The sequence below is a fragment of the Oryza sativa genome, chromosome 2 (genome assembly GCF_034140825.1).
Source record: "Oryza sativa Japonica Group chromosome 2, ASM3414082v1".
In the NCBI taxonomy this organism is placed as follows: domain Eukaryota; kingdom Viridiplantae; phylum Streptophyta; class Magnoliopsida; order Poales; family Poaceae; genus Oryza; species Oryza sativa.
The window spans coordinates 7163583-7181644 of record NC_089036.1 but is presented as its reverse complement, the minus strand read 5'-3'; the positions used below and the strand labels follow the sequence as shown (position 1 = coordinate 7181644).

Genomic DNA, 18062 nt, shown 5'->3' with positions numbered 1-18062 from the left:
ATGGCGGTGAGGTCAGAGGCGGTTGGATTCGGCAAGCCCTGGCCTCAAGAAGAACAAATCCGGTGGTCCCGGCCTCCAGGTGACTGGATCCGGCGCAGCTACGGAGAAAAAGCCCGAAGGCGACGAGGAAATGGCGAGGAGGAGAGTGCACCGCCAGGGAGAGAGCTCGGAGGTAGCAAGGAGGAGCGGGCACCGTTATGGACAAAGCGTGGAGGAGCAGCGATGTCTCCGGGGGAGACCTTGGAGGAGAGATCTGAGGAACAGTGAGAAGATGTTGGGATGGCATTCGCAAAAAAAGGAGATGGGGAGGGCGAGGAGATAGGATGAGGCTAGAAGACTTGGGCTCTGTTTGTCGGGGAGACAGGGGAGATTGAGTCTCGTTTTCCACGCGCACGCTTTTCAAACTACTAAACGGTGCGTTTTTTGCAAAAAAAATTTCTATAGGAAAGTTGTTTTAAAAAATCATATTAATCCATTTTTAAAATTTAAAATAGTTAATACTCAATTAATCATGAGCTAATGGCTCACCTCGTTTTGCGTATCTTTCCAATCTCCTCAATCATCTTCTCCTCAAACACACCCTTGGGGATTGACGAAAAAAGGAGTAGGCCGGAGTTAATTTTTTTCTCGCCGCCACCTATTGATGCCGGTTTTTCTCTCCATTTAGTCCATCGGTGCCAAGTTTTTTTAAAAACCAGCACTGATGTGATCAGGGTCGGGTTTTTTAGAATGCACACGAGTTTGGAGGGTACGAAATAATCTTTATCAGTGCCGGGTTTAATTAAACCGGGAATGATAGAGACAACACTGATAGGATGTTCTATAGTAGTGTTATCTCATGAAAACTAGATAGCGTAGTGCTGAATTCACATGTTTCCATCAGATCGAGCATCTTTTTTCCTTTTGCCTTGGCAAGTTGGCATCAGAGTATCATTCACTGGAGTATCGGAGAAAAAATTGGGTTCGTCTTCCTCGGCAGTGCCTATTTAAGCTCACCCCACCCCACCCCATGTCTTGAGCATCCAAGAATGAACATACTTCACACAAAAATTGGCTATCTACAACATTCTCGCCATCTTACTACTACTGTTTCTCCCCTTAAAGTCCAGCTCCCAATCGACGGTGCAGCCCAACACCGACTGTTGAAGTGTATAAAATGAATTGCCCGTCTTTCCCTATCAGCTTAGGCTTTTAGGTGCAACTGGCTGGTGCATGCAACTTAATATGGTATCAGAGCCAGAGGTCTCGAGTTCGAATCCTAGCTGACGCGCAATTAAATAAAATAATTGTAGCCCACTCTAATATTCCACGCTTGAGACTTGAGGGGGTCTCACCTCTTCCTCCCAAGTTTCCACATAGCCAAACCAATTCCAGCCTCCATTTACAGCCTCAAGAACCTGACTTCCATAGACCTCTCTTACAACAATCTCACCGGTGATTTCCCCACTGTGCTATACGCTTGCTCAGCTTTAGAGTTACTTGACCTATCCAACAATCAATTATCCGGCAGACTCCCTGACGACATCGACAAGCTGTCCTCAGATATGCAGCATCTCAACCTGTCCAACAGCATCGTGCCCATCTCCGTAATCGCTGGTGGCGTGGTCATCTTTGCCGTAGGATGTGTTGTCGCATCCTGCAGATGCAGGGCTCGCAATGACGACATGACTCCTATAGTTTTAAGTGATAAAATGGAGGATCATCTAGTCCACAACGCTGTGGACGTAAACAGGATCAGTAGCACAGGCACAACGACAGGAGACCCACTGTACCGTTTGGGGGTTATTAACGACAGCAGCGACACCTACAGGAGATTAACTGTGAAGAAGATGCAGAACGAGACCAGGAGTGTGGACGCCGAACTCGAGAACCGGCGCCAAACGGAGGAGACCACGCTCGGCATGATCGTCCACCCCAACATCATTATCCTGTTAGGCTACATTCGGAGGAACGAAATGATCTTGATTCTGTACGAGGACATGGAGAACGGCAGCCTGGACAAGTGGATACACCACAACACGCAGGCCGGCGAGAGGCGCCTGCGCCCGCCGCTGGGCTGGCGAAAGCGGCTGGCCATCGTCATTGACGTCGCCGGAGCAATCCTCTACATGCATCACGGTTGTCGAAGGCCGATCATTCACGGCGACATCAAGCCGGCCAACATCCTACTTGACGGCAACTTCAAGGCCAAGATCTCTGGCTTCAGTTATGCCCGGATCAATCTTGCCGGCCGCAACACGCTGTTGGGAAACGTCCGTCTTCATGCAGGGGCCTTCGGGTATTTTGCTCCAGGTGAGGCAGCATAATTAATTAATGCGTACGTTCCCAATTCAGAAATCGTTAAACTAGTTAACGATCATGTTACTTCAGGATTGACTGGCTGCCATTTAATTTTGCTGCAGAGTATGCGGACACCGAAGTGAGCGAGAAGGTCGACGTGTACAGCTTTGGCGTCGTCCTGCTGGAGATCGTCACGGGAAAAGTAGTCAACGATCAGCACGGCCATCTGACGACATGGGCAAAAGCCTACTTGAATACATGGGCACGGCAAGGCTACGACGATAAGTTATTCACCGACGATGTCCTTGACAACGATATCGCCTCTGACGCGGCACGGTACTTGAAGGAGATGAAGGCCGTGTTCAAGCTCGGCGTGGAGTGCACCATGATGGACCCGCAGCGCAGGCCGTCCATGCAGACTGTTCTTCGACGCCTCCGCCAGTGTGCCCGCTGGTGGAGACGATTCCCCTGTTTCGTCTGATCGATCACTTCCATATCAAATCGTCTTGTTTATTACCCCTCCGTCTAAAAAAATCAATCCTACCTACGAACATGTACACACGTGTTCACTAGTTGCATCATTTTCTTTCTGTTACAAGCAAACATTCTCGTGCATTGAGGAGGACGGGTAAAATGTTCCCCTCCATGCTTTAGCGTATTCAGATTTCTAGTGTCAGCTAAACTAGATGTTACCTCGTATGTTGCTGTGAGACTTTGTGTGAACAAAATATTATATGATTTGTGAAACGTGAAAACAAAAAGGTGAAAAAGAAGCCATTCAATAAAGAGTTCTACATATTGGTGGGAACATAATATGCAACTCTGAGTTGTTTGTGCTTGCGTGGTTAGCGTGTAGTGCTTGGACATGTACTGGTGTACTGTCGTATTTTTTCTTGTAACTTTTTCTCTTTCTTAATGTATCCGGATGGGCGGTCTTCCTGCCGAAAAAACTTAAGCAATCTCTTAGGGTTGCCAATATGCATAAAGGTAAACTGTACTGTTGAATTTAAATCAGAGATTGAATAGAAATACATCATGCTAATTTGGTAAACAGCGAATGGTAAAGTGGCAATCACTTAAAATTTTATTGAATGAACGGATGTCAATCCATATCATGACTCATGAGTGAAACTAGCAGGGTGCCCTGCGCAATTACGTGGCTAGTATCCATATAAAATTATCTATTTTTTAATATATGATATTACTTAAAATTTGTTAAATAGCCTTCACGTTGTCTTAGAACCTTAAAAGATTGAACCTTATCATCCTTTAATTTTTAATTTTATTGTTTTTAGAAGTCATATTAGCCGCTACCTCTTACTCTTGTATCATCCTTCTATTTTGTTTGCCTGATCTACCACAGCTTCTACTTATCCTTCTTGAAATCTTTTAAAAATTGGGTTAATTAATTGGACCTTCTAGTTTCTAGAGTCCATTGTCTCATCGGGTTCTGTTATTATAATTTTTAGAAGTGTCATCAAACGTCGCCATTGTACTCCTCCATAACACGTCCGTTGTCTCCCCTATTTACTGTTATTGGGATTTTAAAAATTAAACATAATTATCGTTGGGATTCATTTTTTTACTTTATAGAAGTCCCGCCAACCGCCGCTACCTCCGGCACTATACTCCTGTATCCATATGGCCCGCGCATTGCCTTCCCTATTTATTATCATTGAGATTTAAAAATCGAATAAGATTGTCATTGCAATTTATTTTTTACTTTCTAGAAGTCCCGCCAACCGTCGTGACCTTGCTACCTACCGGTCTATTTATCGTTGCTCCAGTTAATCGTCATTGGGATTCTATTTGTGGTTTTGCTTATAGTTTTTAGATGTTCCATCAACCGCCGCCATTTTACTTTTTTGAGAAAATCCCTTGTGTACCCCTAAAATTTTAGCTAATCCCTTCTATGCCCCTGAATTTTTCTTACTTCCTTATATACCCCCATAATTTGATTTTGATCCCTTCCATGCCCCTCCCGTCAGTTGACCGTCTAATTTCTATAAAAATGATCATTTTACCCTTTGGATGAACATACAAATTTATGAATTACATTATTGGAAATGTAAAAGTTTGTCGCACTAGACTATTATAGTCATGAGTTTGATGTGTGATACATTATTTATGACAAAATTTACTTTTAGATAATGAAATAAAATATATGTATTTATTTTATTTTTAAAAAATTCATAAAAATGAGGAGCATTCATACAAAGATAGGACTACGAGTGCTCACCATATTCTTTTTATGAATGCTCCCGGTAAAAAAATATATTGTCCTATTGAATTTCAAATAAAAATTCTTTTTTTATTTTCAAAACTTTTGTCAAAATTTTCCGCACTAATTATTTAGTTTCATTTTCTACCTAAAATGCACATATTGTGCACTCAACTGAAATTTTCAATCGTTTTCAAGCTTATATTCAAACCTAAATCATCAAGGGCATTAAAGATATTTGCCACCAACTTAACGGTGAATTGAAGGAAAATGTGATTGTAGGGGCATGGAAGGGATCAATTTAAATTTTCAGGGGTATAGAAGGAATCAGGTAAATTTGAGAAGTATAAAAAGGGATTGAGTGAGTTTTCAAGGATATACAGAAAATTTACTCTACTCTTTTACGAGTATATTGCTTCTCTCCTTTTTATAGTTATTTGTCATTGTTGAGTTTTAGATGAACTACTTTTTTTATGAAAATTTCTTATTTTTCATTGCAATATTTTTTTATTACTTATAAAGTTTATTCCTACTTGAACTCCTATAATTATTTTTATATTTTTTAAAAAAAATTATTTTTTATTTCAAATTTTAATTAATCTCGTATTCCGTTCTATATAAACTCTTCTTCCAACGTTACTTATTTTTAGTCCGAATTTCAGCTATTTTAAAATTGTATTTCTACTTGAACTCTTATAATTATTTTTTCTATTTTTGAAATTTATTTTATTTTTTATTCTGTATTTTGATTTATCTCCTATTCGATTCTATATGAAATCTTCTTGCCGCCTCTCACCCCGCTGCTACCGGTGGGTAAAGAAGAGAAAAGTAGACAGAACAAAAATGAAAAGAGAGAATAGAAGAAAAAAGAGATGCTGACTAGGATGTGGGTCCCACATACTTCTTTTTTCTTTTTGCTATCTAGCATGCCACGTCAACGAAACCGGGCATCCAAACTGTCTTGGAACCTTTTTTTGAACGGTTTTACATAGTTGAGGGGTACTCATTTTTTGAACGGTTTTACATAGTTGAGGGGTACACATTTCTGGTATTACGGTTAGGGGATCCCACAGACTCCTCGTACAATTGAGGGACGTCAGATAAACTTATTCCTCTTACAAAACACTTCTTTTTTTTGAGAAACACAGTACAAACGCAGGCGCACACTCACCCCTATGAACACACACATGCACACCCTACCCCTATGAGCACCTCCGGAAGACTGGGCCGGCATATCTTGAGATTGTTTTTTTAGAAACACAGTACAAACGCAGGCGCACACTCACCCCTATGAACGCACACATGCACACCCTACCCCTATGAGCACCTCCGGAAGACTGGGCCCTATGAGCACCTCCGGAAGACTGGGCCGGCATATCTTGAGATTGTTTTTTTAGAAACACAGTACAAACGCAGGCGCACACTCACCCCTATGAACGCACACATGCGCACCTTACCCCTATGAGCACCTCCGGAAGACTGGGCCCACAGGCGCCTCGCAGCGCACACTCACCCCCTACCCCTATAAGCACCTCCAGAAGATTGGGCCGGCAACGCACACATGCACACCCTACCCCTATAAGCACCTCTGGAAGACTGGGCCGGCCGGCATATCTTGAGATTGACGAAGTCACCACAGGCGCCTCGTTGTCGGGAAGACTGGGTCGGCATATCTTGAGATTGACGAAGTCACCACAGGCGCCTCGTTGTCGACGGATACGTCGTCTACCACTGAAAGAATAATTAGCCGTAAATGCGAGCACCCATGCAAATCTAGGATTTGAATCTGGGTGGGCTGGTTCCACCATAAGAAATCTAACTAGTTAAGCTATGCTCTTCTTTAGAAGGATTTAATGGTGGTAACAGTGAATTTTCTACCCAAACACTCCTATTGTAAATTTTACAAAACACTTCTTAAACTTTTTAATACTAAAAAAATAAATCTAAATGGATAGCCACATATAAAATCAAAATAAGGTGAATACTTCCCTTATCAAATACATAGGTAGCACACTTCAAAAAGATATTTTATTAGTAGTAAAGCACGGATATTTAGCTAGTTGAAACTGAAAAAAGAAAAGAGACATGGTAGAATCCAGGATGAAAACAACCTTCATTCAAAATTAGATATCACTTTTTCCCATCAATCTTTCACAAACCCTGTGAAGTACCACCAGTACTTCATCAACGAATCTGAAACAAGTATAGGAAAGTGGACACAGTGAAAATGGATAGCCAAGAATAATGGCATTCTATTTCTTTTTCTTTTAAAACTACCAAATATACTGACCTAGACCTAACTAGCAGCCAAGGAAAGGCACTACCTTAACTGATACACTGGTGCTCGCTCAGTCTCCTCAGTCCTCCCACAACCACAAGTCCATAACTCCAGAGCCTAGCCTAAGAACTTCATATTTGAGCTTCCATGGTTTCTCAATCCCAGAGCTTCTCTTATCCTGAAAGCAACCGAAAGGCATCCTTTTTTTTCTTTCAGCGTATGATTTGATGAAGATTTGGGCGCCATCTGTTCAAGTCTCCGTCTCCTGACAAAATCTGTGACAAAGTATTCGGTGTGTCAAGGGTGGTTGTTCTCTTCAACTCCTCGCCAATTGCTCAGTTCATGACAGACGAGCTCTTCCATGGCAGAGAAGGTGCCAAACAACACCGGATAGACAAAAAGAACATTTTAAATGTTAAATTTGAAGGGTGAGAGTACAAGACATGCCTCAAGAATGCTTTCAAACCTGGGATGCATCCGGTTCCACACCTGAAAAGATCTTTGCAAACCAATCCAACACCATATTCATATTTATAGGTCAGTCAATTTAAGCAGAACGAAATGAAAGGATAAGCACAGTACAGAGTGAGTGCACAGAAAGCAAAACCTCCATCTGGAAGGCCAATTCAGATCACTTCATGTCCACTTAAGCGTATATCACCATTCTCAGTAAGGATCGTCCCAGCGACCACTTCTGCAACCTCCATGAATTCAGTACAGTTGCTACTTGCCAAGCTTTCAATTCCTTCTAGTTTTCTTTCATCCTTCTCAACCACACTTTCTGAAGGCGCCTGCTCTAAAATTGTTTGAATTGGATCATTTTCAACATTGGGCATCAAGCAGCCAGGTCAGCTAGTTTCATCAACCAAACCAATAGTGCCAACTGCTGCACAGCTGTTGCCTGATACAGTGGACCCCTCAGATCCATGTGGTGAAGTGGAGCAATTAGTCAGTCCAAAATTTGCATCATCATGCAACTGAATTGATGCTTCCTCACAAGCCGGGCTAACTGAAGCCCTTCTAACAGATTTGAATGAGTCAACGTCAGCACCTCCAACAGAATGATACTTTCGCTTGAGCTGACCCACCAGAGATGCTGTCGTTGTGCAAACTTCAGAGTCATTTTTATCAGACTGGTCTTGCTGCTCTGCACATATTGGCGTTGGTGGACGAGTTTTCTGGCAGCCCTGTTCAAATACATAAAGGGGGATCTCCTTCTTACGGACATGAGTGACAGCTAGATCCATCCCGGATTTCCACTGTGTATACATTCCAATTTCATGCATAAACTCGTCTACTGTTCCACGGATATCAAATTTTTGACCACGTATTTTCATTCCCTCTTTCCTTGATAAGCCCATGTAGAAGGCACAGTGAGCACACTGTATTGAAGGATCTGCATATTCACATGGGTTAGGATGGCATTGCAGCATCCCTTTAGTGTCCCGCTCAATCTGCATGTTAGAAAGACAAACTTGCATAAGTTTCTAAGTATGGAATATTCATAGACCTCATTTTAATGTTCACTTCAAATAATATAAAAATTGTAGTTTATCCATATATAGGAGTAATAAGAAACTACTGCTACTACAATACAGCAACCTTTAGAGTCAGCTGTCTCAATCGAGATTCAATCCATCCCTTCCAAAGCCGAAGATCATCATCATCATCTGCAACAATGTCAACCACTAGATATCTTGTATATGCCTCGAAAAATTGGAAAGGCTCAAACAAAGAACTCCAGCTAGCCTTGTTAAGCTCAATTTCCTGCATCAAAGATAGGCAATGAGACCATATGCAGAATTTAGTGCTCTGAGGCATAAAGTTGAGGCATAGATAATGCACCTGACAAATCTTATTACCAAACTGAAATTGCTCCATAATAACCCTCAATGTGCTAGTTGAAACATTGTAACTAGAGTTCATGCATGGATATGCTGGCGTGATGATAGGCATAACATGTGATCTATCACGAGGATTCTTACGTGGATCCCACACAGCAAAGCCAAGGTTATCATCGTTCTCAATGGCACAAAGCATCACAGGATTTGGCCACTGCCACTGGGTGAAAACTCTGAAGAATCTTGAAACCAGCATACTTGGCACAGCATTGGGATAAAGTTGGCAGACACGAGCAACCAATAGGGCCCAGCTGACACCCCCCAGCAAACCAGTAACCTAACAAGGAAACCATTTGGCGTCATAACGATTCAGCACCTTTTGATGCTAATGGTTTTGATCCAAGCACAAACACATTTAAGTGTATCATAGATGATAAAACCAGGCTTACATTAGAATAAACTCCTCTTCTCTGTGCCCAGTACTTCAAACATCTGAGTGTTTTCCGGAAGATCTACATAGCATATATTTATTACAATGACATGGTTTGGACTGTATAATAAGAGAAATGGTGATATCATAATTAAATTACCTCCGCATTTGGAACAAGTCGAAGAATCTGGTCTGCCACCCTGCACCCATTGAGACTTCGAACAGTTGCTTCATCAACATCACAAAGTACAGATCCTTGAGAGATGTCAAAATCCTGCAATGGTACATTAAAAAATAATAAATATACAATTTAACAAGTTAAAACTCCCTCATGAAGTAAACCATACAGATTAATGTAAACATTGTATAAGCTGGCAAATTAACTTTTGCCTTTGGCGTCACCTATAGGCTATAGCTGCTAATGCTATTAAAGTTAGCTTAGACATTATATATGTCCTTCAACAACACTTCCAAATAGCAGCCTTACATAGTCAACACATTGGTTGATAAAAAGTTTCAACATAGCAGATCCATCCATAGTTGCAGAAACTAATGGGATAGGCAACCAATGAAGAGAATGGAAATGGGCAAACTAACAGATGTTGGATTAGGCAATCATAAAACACCATCTCAAGCGTGTGTTATTATGCATAGCATGCATTTCAGTTCATGTACGAAATCCTAGGAAATGAAAACTTACTGGTGGTATTACTGGAAGAGATACACTGGCATAGAGAAGGTCAATTGGTAGCCCACGAAACTTGAATTTCATAACTGGTACATGAGCATCAGGTACAGGTTGCAGTTCAGTCACTTCTTCCATTTCTGATAATGCGCCATATAGCATGACAAAAAATTCCTCCTGGAGAAATAATACTGTTAATGTCCATCATGAAGACCTAAGTAATCCATAGACAGCATGCAACAAAAAGAAGACTTCACCTCTCGTTTCACATATGAGGGTCCAATACATAGTGCATCAATGTCTGCTCCAGGCCCATGAACCTAACAAAAGAGGCCACTATTCATAAAGTACACAAAGGAAAATTGATCTACTAGGAAAGTACTTACAGCAACCAAAAAATATTATTAAATACACACTCTTGTTACCGTGAGTTCCCGCTGATAAACAGAAACACCACTTTTCAATTTTGGCGGTTTAATAATCTTTAATAGGTATCTATGATTTTATTTGTGCCAAACATGACCAGGAATGATTCTCAGCAATTTGTGAGATTATTATTGCACTAAACAGTATATTAGGAATGTATTGTTAGAGAAAAGGATGAAAAACTTTAAACTGCATAAATATAGCAAATTTTATTCCTGTTTTGGCATGTTAGGCTTTTAGACCTATCCAGTGAAGGACAAGAGAGATTTCTAGTTATTAATCAGTTATAGAAACCATAGGAAGAGCTTCCAAAATACATTAGTACGTGATGGAGCTAGTTTCGTTTGTGGGGTTTTTTCTGTTTTGGTGCAAAAGGTCTTTCTCTACCCTTGGGTGGTTGTGTCGAAATAAGAATCGTATTTCTTCTTATCCACTGAAGATTACTTTTTTATTCTTTCTTTCTTTATTTTTTATGGGTGTTATTTGTTCTTTGATGTCAGCCTCTTGGACATCTTTTGCTTAGGTTCAGCTAAGTAGTGGACAAACGGAAGGAAATGAATATATGGATCTTTCCCAAAAAACAGGAGTTGTCCACACTATCAGGTTTCCTTACAGGAAAAAAGCTACCATCAACCAAGCAGCATCTACTACCTATGCAATAGATTGTGAACCACAAATGAACAGACTCTAAATTCTTTCTACACAGCTCTTGTCTCAAATAATAATTATCAGATATTGTTCTACTCCAGTCTATCATCAATCCAGTAAAAGCTGCACAATTTGAAAATAGTTGCTAGCTCCAAAGAACCAAGCTAGGGTATGTTATTCTGCTTGAACAAATCAAGAAACCAAGTATCAGCAACAACAGTACTTCCATAGTTATATTCAAGTTGTATATATATCTAAATGGAAGCTAAAAAGACTGACAATTTCAGGTGATAACGAATTGGTTGTGCTTGACTCACTCTAGAAAGAAACATCAACATGATCATTTAACTGTGGTAGAAGGAAAAAGGAACAAAAAGAAGCATTTACCCCCAGTCTGTAAGATCCAAAAGTGAAAAGGACTGCATTTGCCTCTTTAACCATTTGCTCACTATATCCTTTCTGAATAGTGACCTTCTTCACCCATTCCTTGACTATCTGCAATATCACAGACGCAGAGAAGACCTCATAAAACAACAAGAAAGGGCTAATTCTTATACAAAGAAAACAACATGTGAGCATATACAAAGTTAATCTGCATTACCATGCGCAGGTAATGGCAAGCTCCAAATCAAGAATATTTTGTTCATATATTGGTAGTTAGGACTTTTGTGCCCCAGAGGAAGCACTAGCAATTGGTATATCGTACTCACGCAGGCATCAACACATTCATGCACAGTAAATCATTTTGGTTAGAATAATATAAAACCGAAACAACACAAGCGCATGAAAGCAATGCTGCCTAAGCAAAGTCCGGCAACAAAGTGCATGAATTTAAGCGATAATTACATATCCCCTTCTGCGCCCACCGCCTAACTCGTATAATATTCAGAGATATCAAGTTACATTGGGTTAACAAATAACTAGCACTAGCCATTGATAGCAAGTAAGAGTGGAAGCAACTTAATTACCTGATCAATCTCCCGAAGAACCTCCTCCCGTTTCGCGGACTCCTCCTCCCCTTCATAAAGGCCGGCTTCAACCAAGAACTGAAAAGCAAAGTTTTCTTAGTGACACAAAAGCAACATCTATCACTAGTAAATAACATATGCATACACCTACGCCGCAACACATAATCAATTACTAACAGTGGATAGATAAATAACCTTCTCCAACTCAGCCGTCTTGTGGAGATCGGCGACGGTCGGCATGGCCAGAGACAAGGGCGGATCCGCGCCGCCGCCGCCGCCGCTCCGCTTCGGGGACGACCGAGGCTTCCCCCTGACCGCGACGAAAGATCCCGCCATTGAAACCACCACGGAACCCACCCAAACAAACACACAAACAAACCCTAGACGCGCGAGATTAATGGAGTCTCCCCCCCTCCCACGCGCAGCAGCTACCTACCTACCTACCTACCTACCTACCACTCTACCAGTGCCTCAGAGACCACGAATCCCCGCCGGGATCACGGCGAGGCCGTGGATTTTCCTCTCACGAAAAACCGAAGCCACGCGCCTCAAGCACACCCCTCCCCCACCCCCTTGGATGGCGGAATCCTAACCCGGCCGGGTTATCCCTACCGCGAGCGAGCGAGCGAGCACTCCGGTATGACGAGTGTGCAAAATCGCGCCGGCGAGCAGCGGTGGTGGGGTGGTGGCGGCGGCGGAGGAGGAGAAGGTTTCGGTTGCGTTGCGGGCGGAGGAGAAGAGCATGAACAGTGGCGGCTGGATTAGGACACGAGGATTGCACGTGACAAATTTTCATTTTTCCTGTTAAGAGTAAGACCCAATCGCTTATATACAAAGCTGCCGAGAATTGAGCCTCGAATCAGCGTTTGCCGCTGGCGTGGCCCTTGCCGGGGCGTGACACGTCGTCCGGCCCTTCTCCGGAGCTGAATTTGGAGGCTGCGCGTTGCTTGCTTCCTCCGTCGTTGGATGCCCATCGTGCGTCCATGCCTGCCCGACGCTGATCATTTTGCAAAAAAGCCCTTAAACTAATTGATAATTTGGTTTTAGATCTCTGGTATACAGTTTCTACGTTCTACGTTATTACGTATAGGACCTCTAAAAAAGAAATATTCTAATCAAAGAAGCAAAAAACAGAAAATAGGACTGCGCTCGAAAACATAGAAACTAAGGGGGTTTTCTGCAACAACTTGCATCCCTATCCCGGTCCCTCACCCCACGAAACCCTAGCCGCCGCCGTTCCGTCACCTCTCTCTTCTCGCTCGCTCTCCCTAGACCACACCGCCGCATCCGCCTCCGCCTCCGACCACTCTTCTTGCACCCAGCCAAATCGCCGCACCTCCCCCTTGCCACCGCGAGGCCAGTTCCGGCGGAGGGTAGACCGTGCTCGCCGGATTCGGGTAGCCACGACCTCCTTGCCGGCGGATCCGGTCACCCGGAGGCAAGGGCAGGGCTAGCACATGAGGCTCATCGGCAGTGTCGCGGTAAGCTCCATGGGGAAATCTCTGCTCCCCACCCTCATCTTTCTTGTTGCTCTCCTTCCTCCCCCCTCCCCCTCCCTCTCTCTCTCTCTCTTTGATCTAGAGACGGCGATAGATCCAGAGCCACTGGATCTGTTGATCTTGGCGGCGGCGATGTGGCACCAATCTCAGACATTTCGTGTCATCGGTGTTGCTGGCTTGAGCTCAATGGTGAGACGCTCAGTCAGCGAACGACGAGTACCTTGATTCGGCGGTTGCGCTGGAGCTCCATGACCAGGTGCTCTATCCGGTGCCGCACAGCTCGATTTGGCGTGTTGGGCGGTCAATGATGAGTTCGTCGATCCAGCGACGGTTCTCTCTGTCTGGTTGCACGCTACTCTGAGTATTCCAACACCGTGCTAGATTTGGCGAGATGAGTAATACGGTGCTGCACGGAAGCTTGAAGCCGCTCCGACCGGCGGCGACGGCATCAAGCAAGAGTAGCATTGTATGCGGCCAAAAAAGGTCGTCTCCATGTGCCTCTCCACTGCCAAAGCCATACAGGATTCATGTGTATCTGAGTCCCTTGCTGTCGTTGCCGCCGTTATGAAGTCGTTCTCATATGTGACGGTGACCAGTGGGCAGCGGCACAGACAATGTTTCAGATGGCTGCCTGCTTGCCTCTTACCACCACTCCTTTCCTTTTTTGTCATGCTTTCTCTTTCTCCCTTTGTATGTGTGTTGCAGCCTTGCAGGTTCTCACTATCATGTATTTCTGAATTTGTGCAGGTTCTTAGCAAATAACTCAGATTTCCTTGAGCATATCATTTCAGGATAAAAAGCATAAGAGGTTGGCTTTCTGTTTTGTTTCAACCTCTGTTACTGATGTACTGCATTCTTTAGATTTGGTCTTTGTGAATCTTTAGTTACCGAGATTCATACGTTTGTTTGCTTCATTCTTTTAGGTGGTCGACCATCTATAGTTGCTTTGCCTCTCACACGAGCCACGAATGAAGCTCCACAGCTTAGCGGCAATTGTATACCAGTAGATGATGCTGGTTTTGTTTGCCATCAGTCATCTTGATTACCTTGGTGCACATGATATCATCTGTTTATTTGAAAGAAAACTAAATTTCGATTCGGTGACTACTTTACAGATGAACACTCGACATGAATGTGTTTACGCACAAAAAGTATTTGGCAATGCGCCAATGTGTTTTCCTGCAGTTTAGATTGGCTAACAGTAGATACTGCTGGTTTTGTTTGCCATTAGACCTCTTGATTACCTTGGTGCACACAGATATAATCTGTTTAGATATAATCTGTTTATTTAAAAGGAAACTGAATCTTGATTTGGTGGTTAGTGAACAGTTGAACACTCAACATGAATGTTTATGCATAAAAAGTATTATGTCCTTTGTAGATTCTTATGGTTAGCCAGAGGCTATAATTAGAAGACGATGTCTTTGGGAAGGTAGGTAGGGCTGTTCAGCCCCAAACAATTGTTGATCAGCTATACTGATCCCTTTTTCATGTTGCAAAACCTTTTATCCTATGCCTTCTTTTGCTCAATTGGCCTAACAACCAAGGGATAAATAGAAATTGCCACAGGATCTTCTTACAACGATGGAAAGTTCATTTGTAATAATCATTTTACTACCTCAATAGGAAAAACAAAACATAGAGCGAGCTTTTATAGCCTGAGGCTGTGTTTAGTTCAGCGCAAAGTTTGGATTTTGGTTGAAATTGGAGATGATGTGACTGAAAAGTTGTGTGTGTATGACAGGTTGATGTGATGGAAAAGGACTGAAGTTTGGATCCAAACTTTGGATCTAAACACAGCCTAAATGTGAAACTAATTCTGTGAGTAGATGAGGTTCTGTGATAATTTTCTTGAGCATAAGTGCACGTTTTGATGTTCTCTATCTGCATTTTCTTGTATGCTTTCCCCTTTTGTGCAGATAAATAACTGGCAAGATATTGGAATGCCTAAGAATGGTACAAAACTAAGAGCAAGAACTTTCGGTGCCAATACAACACTGCCAGCCTTTGGTCATGAAAACATTAGAGAATCAACTTAGACATCACCATGTACGTTGTTATTAGTACCATCAACATCCTAATTAACTCATCTTAATTAGCTGGCACTACAATACTATATTTTTCTGAGATATGTTATCTCTGTTCTACAGAATTTAATTATTGTTGTATAGTGACTGCTTTCATTTGTTGCAGATCTTACAGGTGGGCTTAAAGTATATAATAAACAAAGTGGAACAAGTCATGAATGTCATGCCTAATTGTTGTTGTTTTAACCAGGCAACAAACTCAGGAAATCGAGATGCACACTTCAAATGATCTGGTAGAAATCCCCACCTTAAATCCTTTATACTCTACAAACCACAACTATCTTTAATCATTTGTTGCCCTTATTTTGCTTATATCTACACATGGCCATGGTGCTTCATGTTTATTTTCTGAAAATGCCAACACCAAAGATTTTGAAGCACACAACTGACAAAGTGGACATGCTACAACAATTTCTACAACAAGAAGCACCATTTATAGAACAAAATGCAGTACACATGTATGTTGATTGCAGTGCTAGGAGTGCAGTAAATTTTTTTACATGGGTGTATTTTTTGCAATGATGGATGTTAATAATTGAGGGATATGATGAGTTAGATGATATAAACAAGGCACAATGAATGAATTGAGGCCATCCTGATGTTGGGTTGCACATGTATTATATTTTATTGGATTTCTCCTTTTATGCACTATGTACAATAGTTGGTCAGAGAGGAAAGGCTAGAGCTAGAAGACTTTTTCACTTTCTTTTTTTCCCTCTAAATATGGGCTGTTAGACAGAGTTTTACTAACTGATAGCAATAACAACACTCCTCTGAAAATAAGAGAGATGTGTTCCTCTGTTTGCTAGATGCTACTGGCCAGCCTAATGGTAATTGATTAATTCCATGCAGCACCATATTTATCTTGTATGTGACAGTTTATAATATACTGCATTGCATTTGTCCACAGTTTGATCATGCAGAGTTATAAAAAAGGTGGCGTGGTGGTCTTGCATAGGTGGGTTTCAAAGTTTCTATATCAGTTTTTCATTGATGTGGTTCAAGTGTTAAATTTCCTTGGGTTTTCTGCTCAGAATTGTAGATTTTCTTTACTGAAAACTGCAAGCGACAAGTTCTGTTCCATTGGTCAATATAATCTTTTTAGTGATATTCTGCAAGATGTTTAGTCAAATCCATGACTATTATATCCAGACTAGAACCAAATTTATACCACAAAATATAGTATTTATTGCTGAGGTCGTAGGGTTTATTTGTAATAAAATGTGTTCTTTTTTATTTTATGTATGTATGACTACCTGCCTTTGTTTAATTTATTTCTCGCATGCTTGTTTTCTATACATATCTAACTTTCATGTAACCTCTGTTTTTTTACCTGTCTTGTTGCCGGCAGCGCGGCAACGGCGCGCGCCACCCCTAGTATAATTTTCACGCAACGCGATTCCGACTTTCCTAGCTTTGTTTTCCCTTCTCATTTGGAAATGCTGTTTTTTTTTATGGAACTAGCTCACGACTAAAATAGTATTATAACATATCTTATAGTGAAAAAAAAAAGCTTATACTCCCCCCGTTTTTTAATAGATGATGCCGTTGACTTTTTCTCACACGTTTGATCATTCGTCTTATTCAAAAAATTTACGTAATTATAATTTATTTTGTTAGGAGTTGTTTTATCATTCATAATACTTTAAGTGTGATTTATATCTTATACATTTGCATAAAAAATTTTAATAAGACGAATGGTCAAACATGTGAGAAAAGTCAACGGCGTCATCTATTAAAAAACGGAGGTAGTATATTAAAACTCTAAAATCAAAATAGTTCTTTATTTGTCACCCTAGTTGATGGCTTGACGCCATTGCAAAACCAAAATAGTCTTCTAGTTATCATTCGCAACCATGAATGGATCGCGGGGACTTTGGGGCTGTTTGGTTCGTGTCCTAGGGGCCACGCCTGAGAAAAACTTACGCCGAATAGGCAGCGTTGGGAGATGTAACACTTGCCTCATCAGGCAGCCTGAAGCTTTGTGTGTTTGGTTCGCACACATGCCTGAAGAATAATAAAATATCAAAAAGCAACTTTTACCAGAGCAAAGTATGGAATAAATGACACATGCATCATTAAGAGTAGCTGACTGAAGCTCAGGCGTCCAAATTCGATGGCCTGGCTCAGGCTAATGAAGTTGCCTGAGGATTTAGCAAGCTAATGAAGAGTCAGGTCAGGCTAGCTCAGGATATAACAGCGCACAAACCAAACACATAGTTGTTGGAGCTCAGGCGGCGCTCCGGCCAGGCATACAAGCATCAAGACGCGAACCAAACAGCCCCTTCCTCCCTATAAAAGCAGACCAAGAGGAGTTGGTCTCATTTTCTTGGTAACAACAACCACAATACTCCATTTGTCCTATAATATAAGGTATTGTGTTATTTTTTAGAAAAATGAAGTAAGTGCTTTGGTTTAGTGCTAAATCTTGCCCTACCAAATTGTTTGTACATGTGTAATGTTTAAATTGATTCCAAAACTTGCCAAATCAATAGAAATATGTCCTAAAATATTGGTAGTTCCAAAAATTATCTAAAACTTGGCACTAGGTAAGGTGGCAATCCAAATATGCTCACAGTAAAAGGATATGTCCTCGAAAAAAGTAAAAGGATATGTGATGTTACAAAATGTGTTAGGTGAATAAATAAAATACTAGTAAAATAGTGATAGATGTGAAATAAACAGTATAAAGATGATAG

General features: G+C 41.6%; 2 protein-coding genes and 1 long non-coding RNA gene across 12 annotated transcripts; 2 read left to right on the top strand and 1 right to left on the bottom strand.

Moving 5' to 3' along the window:
- LOC107277122 (MDIS1-interacting receptor like kinase 1) lies at positions 1 to 2761 on the top strand. Its single transcript, XM_015767862.3, has 3 exons — positions 1 to 263; positions 1388 to 2292; positions 2403 to 2761. Exons 1-3 carry the CDS (start codon positions 1 to 3, stop codon positions 2759 to 2761), a joined length of 1527 nt encoding a protein of 508 aa, XP_015623348.2.
- A 2836-nt stretch (positions 2762 to 5597) lies between these two features.
- Positions 5598 to 12580, bottom strand: LOC4328790 (nuclear poly(A) polymerase 4). Of its 10 annotated transcripts, none has more exons than XR_010739477.1 (13): positions 11973 to 12580; positions 11778 to 11855; positions 11197 to 11304; positions 9993 to 10055; positions 9751 to 9912; positions 9211 to 9324; positions 9070 to 9132; positions 8625 to 8957; positions 8382 to 8546; positions 7227 to 8233; positions 6826 to 7054; positions 6613 to 6694; positions 5598 to 6232 (listed from the first exon to the last, which is right to left on the bottom strand). XR_010739477.1 is itself a non-coding variant. In XM_066307722.1 (10 exons), exons 1-10 carry the CDS (start codon positions 12111 to 12113, stop codon positions 7628 to 7630), a joined length of 1833 nt encoding a protein of 610 aa, XP_066163819.1. In that variant the 5' UTR covers positions 12114 to 12580; the 3' UTR covers positions 6600 to 7627. The 10 variants fall into 10 exon arrangements, 1 of the variants encoding a protein (XP_066163819.1); XR_010739479.1 differs by lacking the exon at positions 6613 to 6694 and having other exon boundaries at positions 7227 to 7278; positions 7387 to 8233; XR_010739483.1 differs by lacking the exon at positions 5598 to 6232 and having other exon boundaries at positions 6600 to 6694; positions 7227 to 7278; positions 7387 to 8233; positions 11411 to 11855.
- Positions 12581 to 12963: 383 nt separating this feature from the next.
- On the top strand, positions 12964 to 16171 carry LOC107278503 (uncharacterized). The gene is made up of 6 exons (XR_001543045.3): positions 12964 to 13258; positions 14024 to 14084; positions 14200 to 15097; positions 15196 to 15325; positions 15470 to 15596; positions 15733 to 16171. It is a non-coding gene; the product is annotated as an uncharacterized lncRNA (long non-coding RNA).
- Positions 16172 to 18062: the final 1891 nt, after the last annotated feature.

What these genes read in the sequence shown, in the direction of transcription:
- LOC4328790 (XM_066307722.1), bottom strand. Translation starts at nt 12,113, where the DNA reads ATGGCGGGATCTTTCGTCGCGGTCAGGGGGAAGCCTCGGTCGTCCCCG. An exon ending in AGACGGCTGAGTTGGAGAAG is followed by an intron (nt 11,856 to 11,972) that starts GTTATTTATCTA and finishes TTTGCTTTTCAG; the next exon opens with TTCTTGGTTGAAGCCGGCCT. An exon ending in TTGGATCTTACAGACTGGGG is followed by an intron (nt 10,056 to 11,196) that starts GTAAATGCTTCT and finishes CTCTTTTGTTAG; the next exon opens with GTTCATGGGCCTGGAGCAGA.
- LOC107277122 (XM_015767862.3), top strand. Translation starts at nt 1, where the DNA reads ATGGCGGTGAGGTCAGAGGCGGTTGGATTCGGCAAGCCCTGGCCTCAA. An exon ending in GAGGAGAGATCTGAGGAACA is followed by an intron (nt 264 to 1,387) that starts GTGAGAAGATGT and finishes CTCCATTTACAG; the next exon opens with CCTCAAGAACCTGACTTCCA. An exon ending in CTTCGGGTATTTTGCTCCAG is followed by an intron (nt 2,293 to 2,402) that starts GTGAGGCAGCAT and finishes ATTTTGCTGCAG; the next exon opens with AGTATGCGGACACCGAAGTG.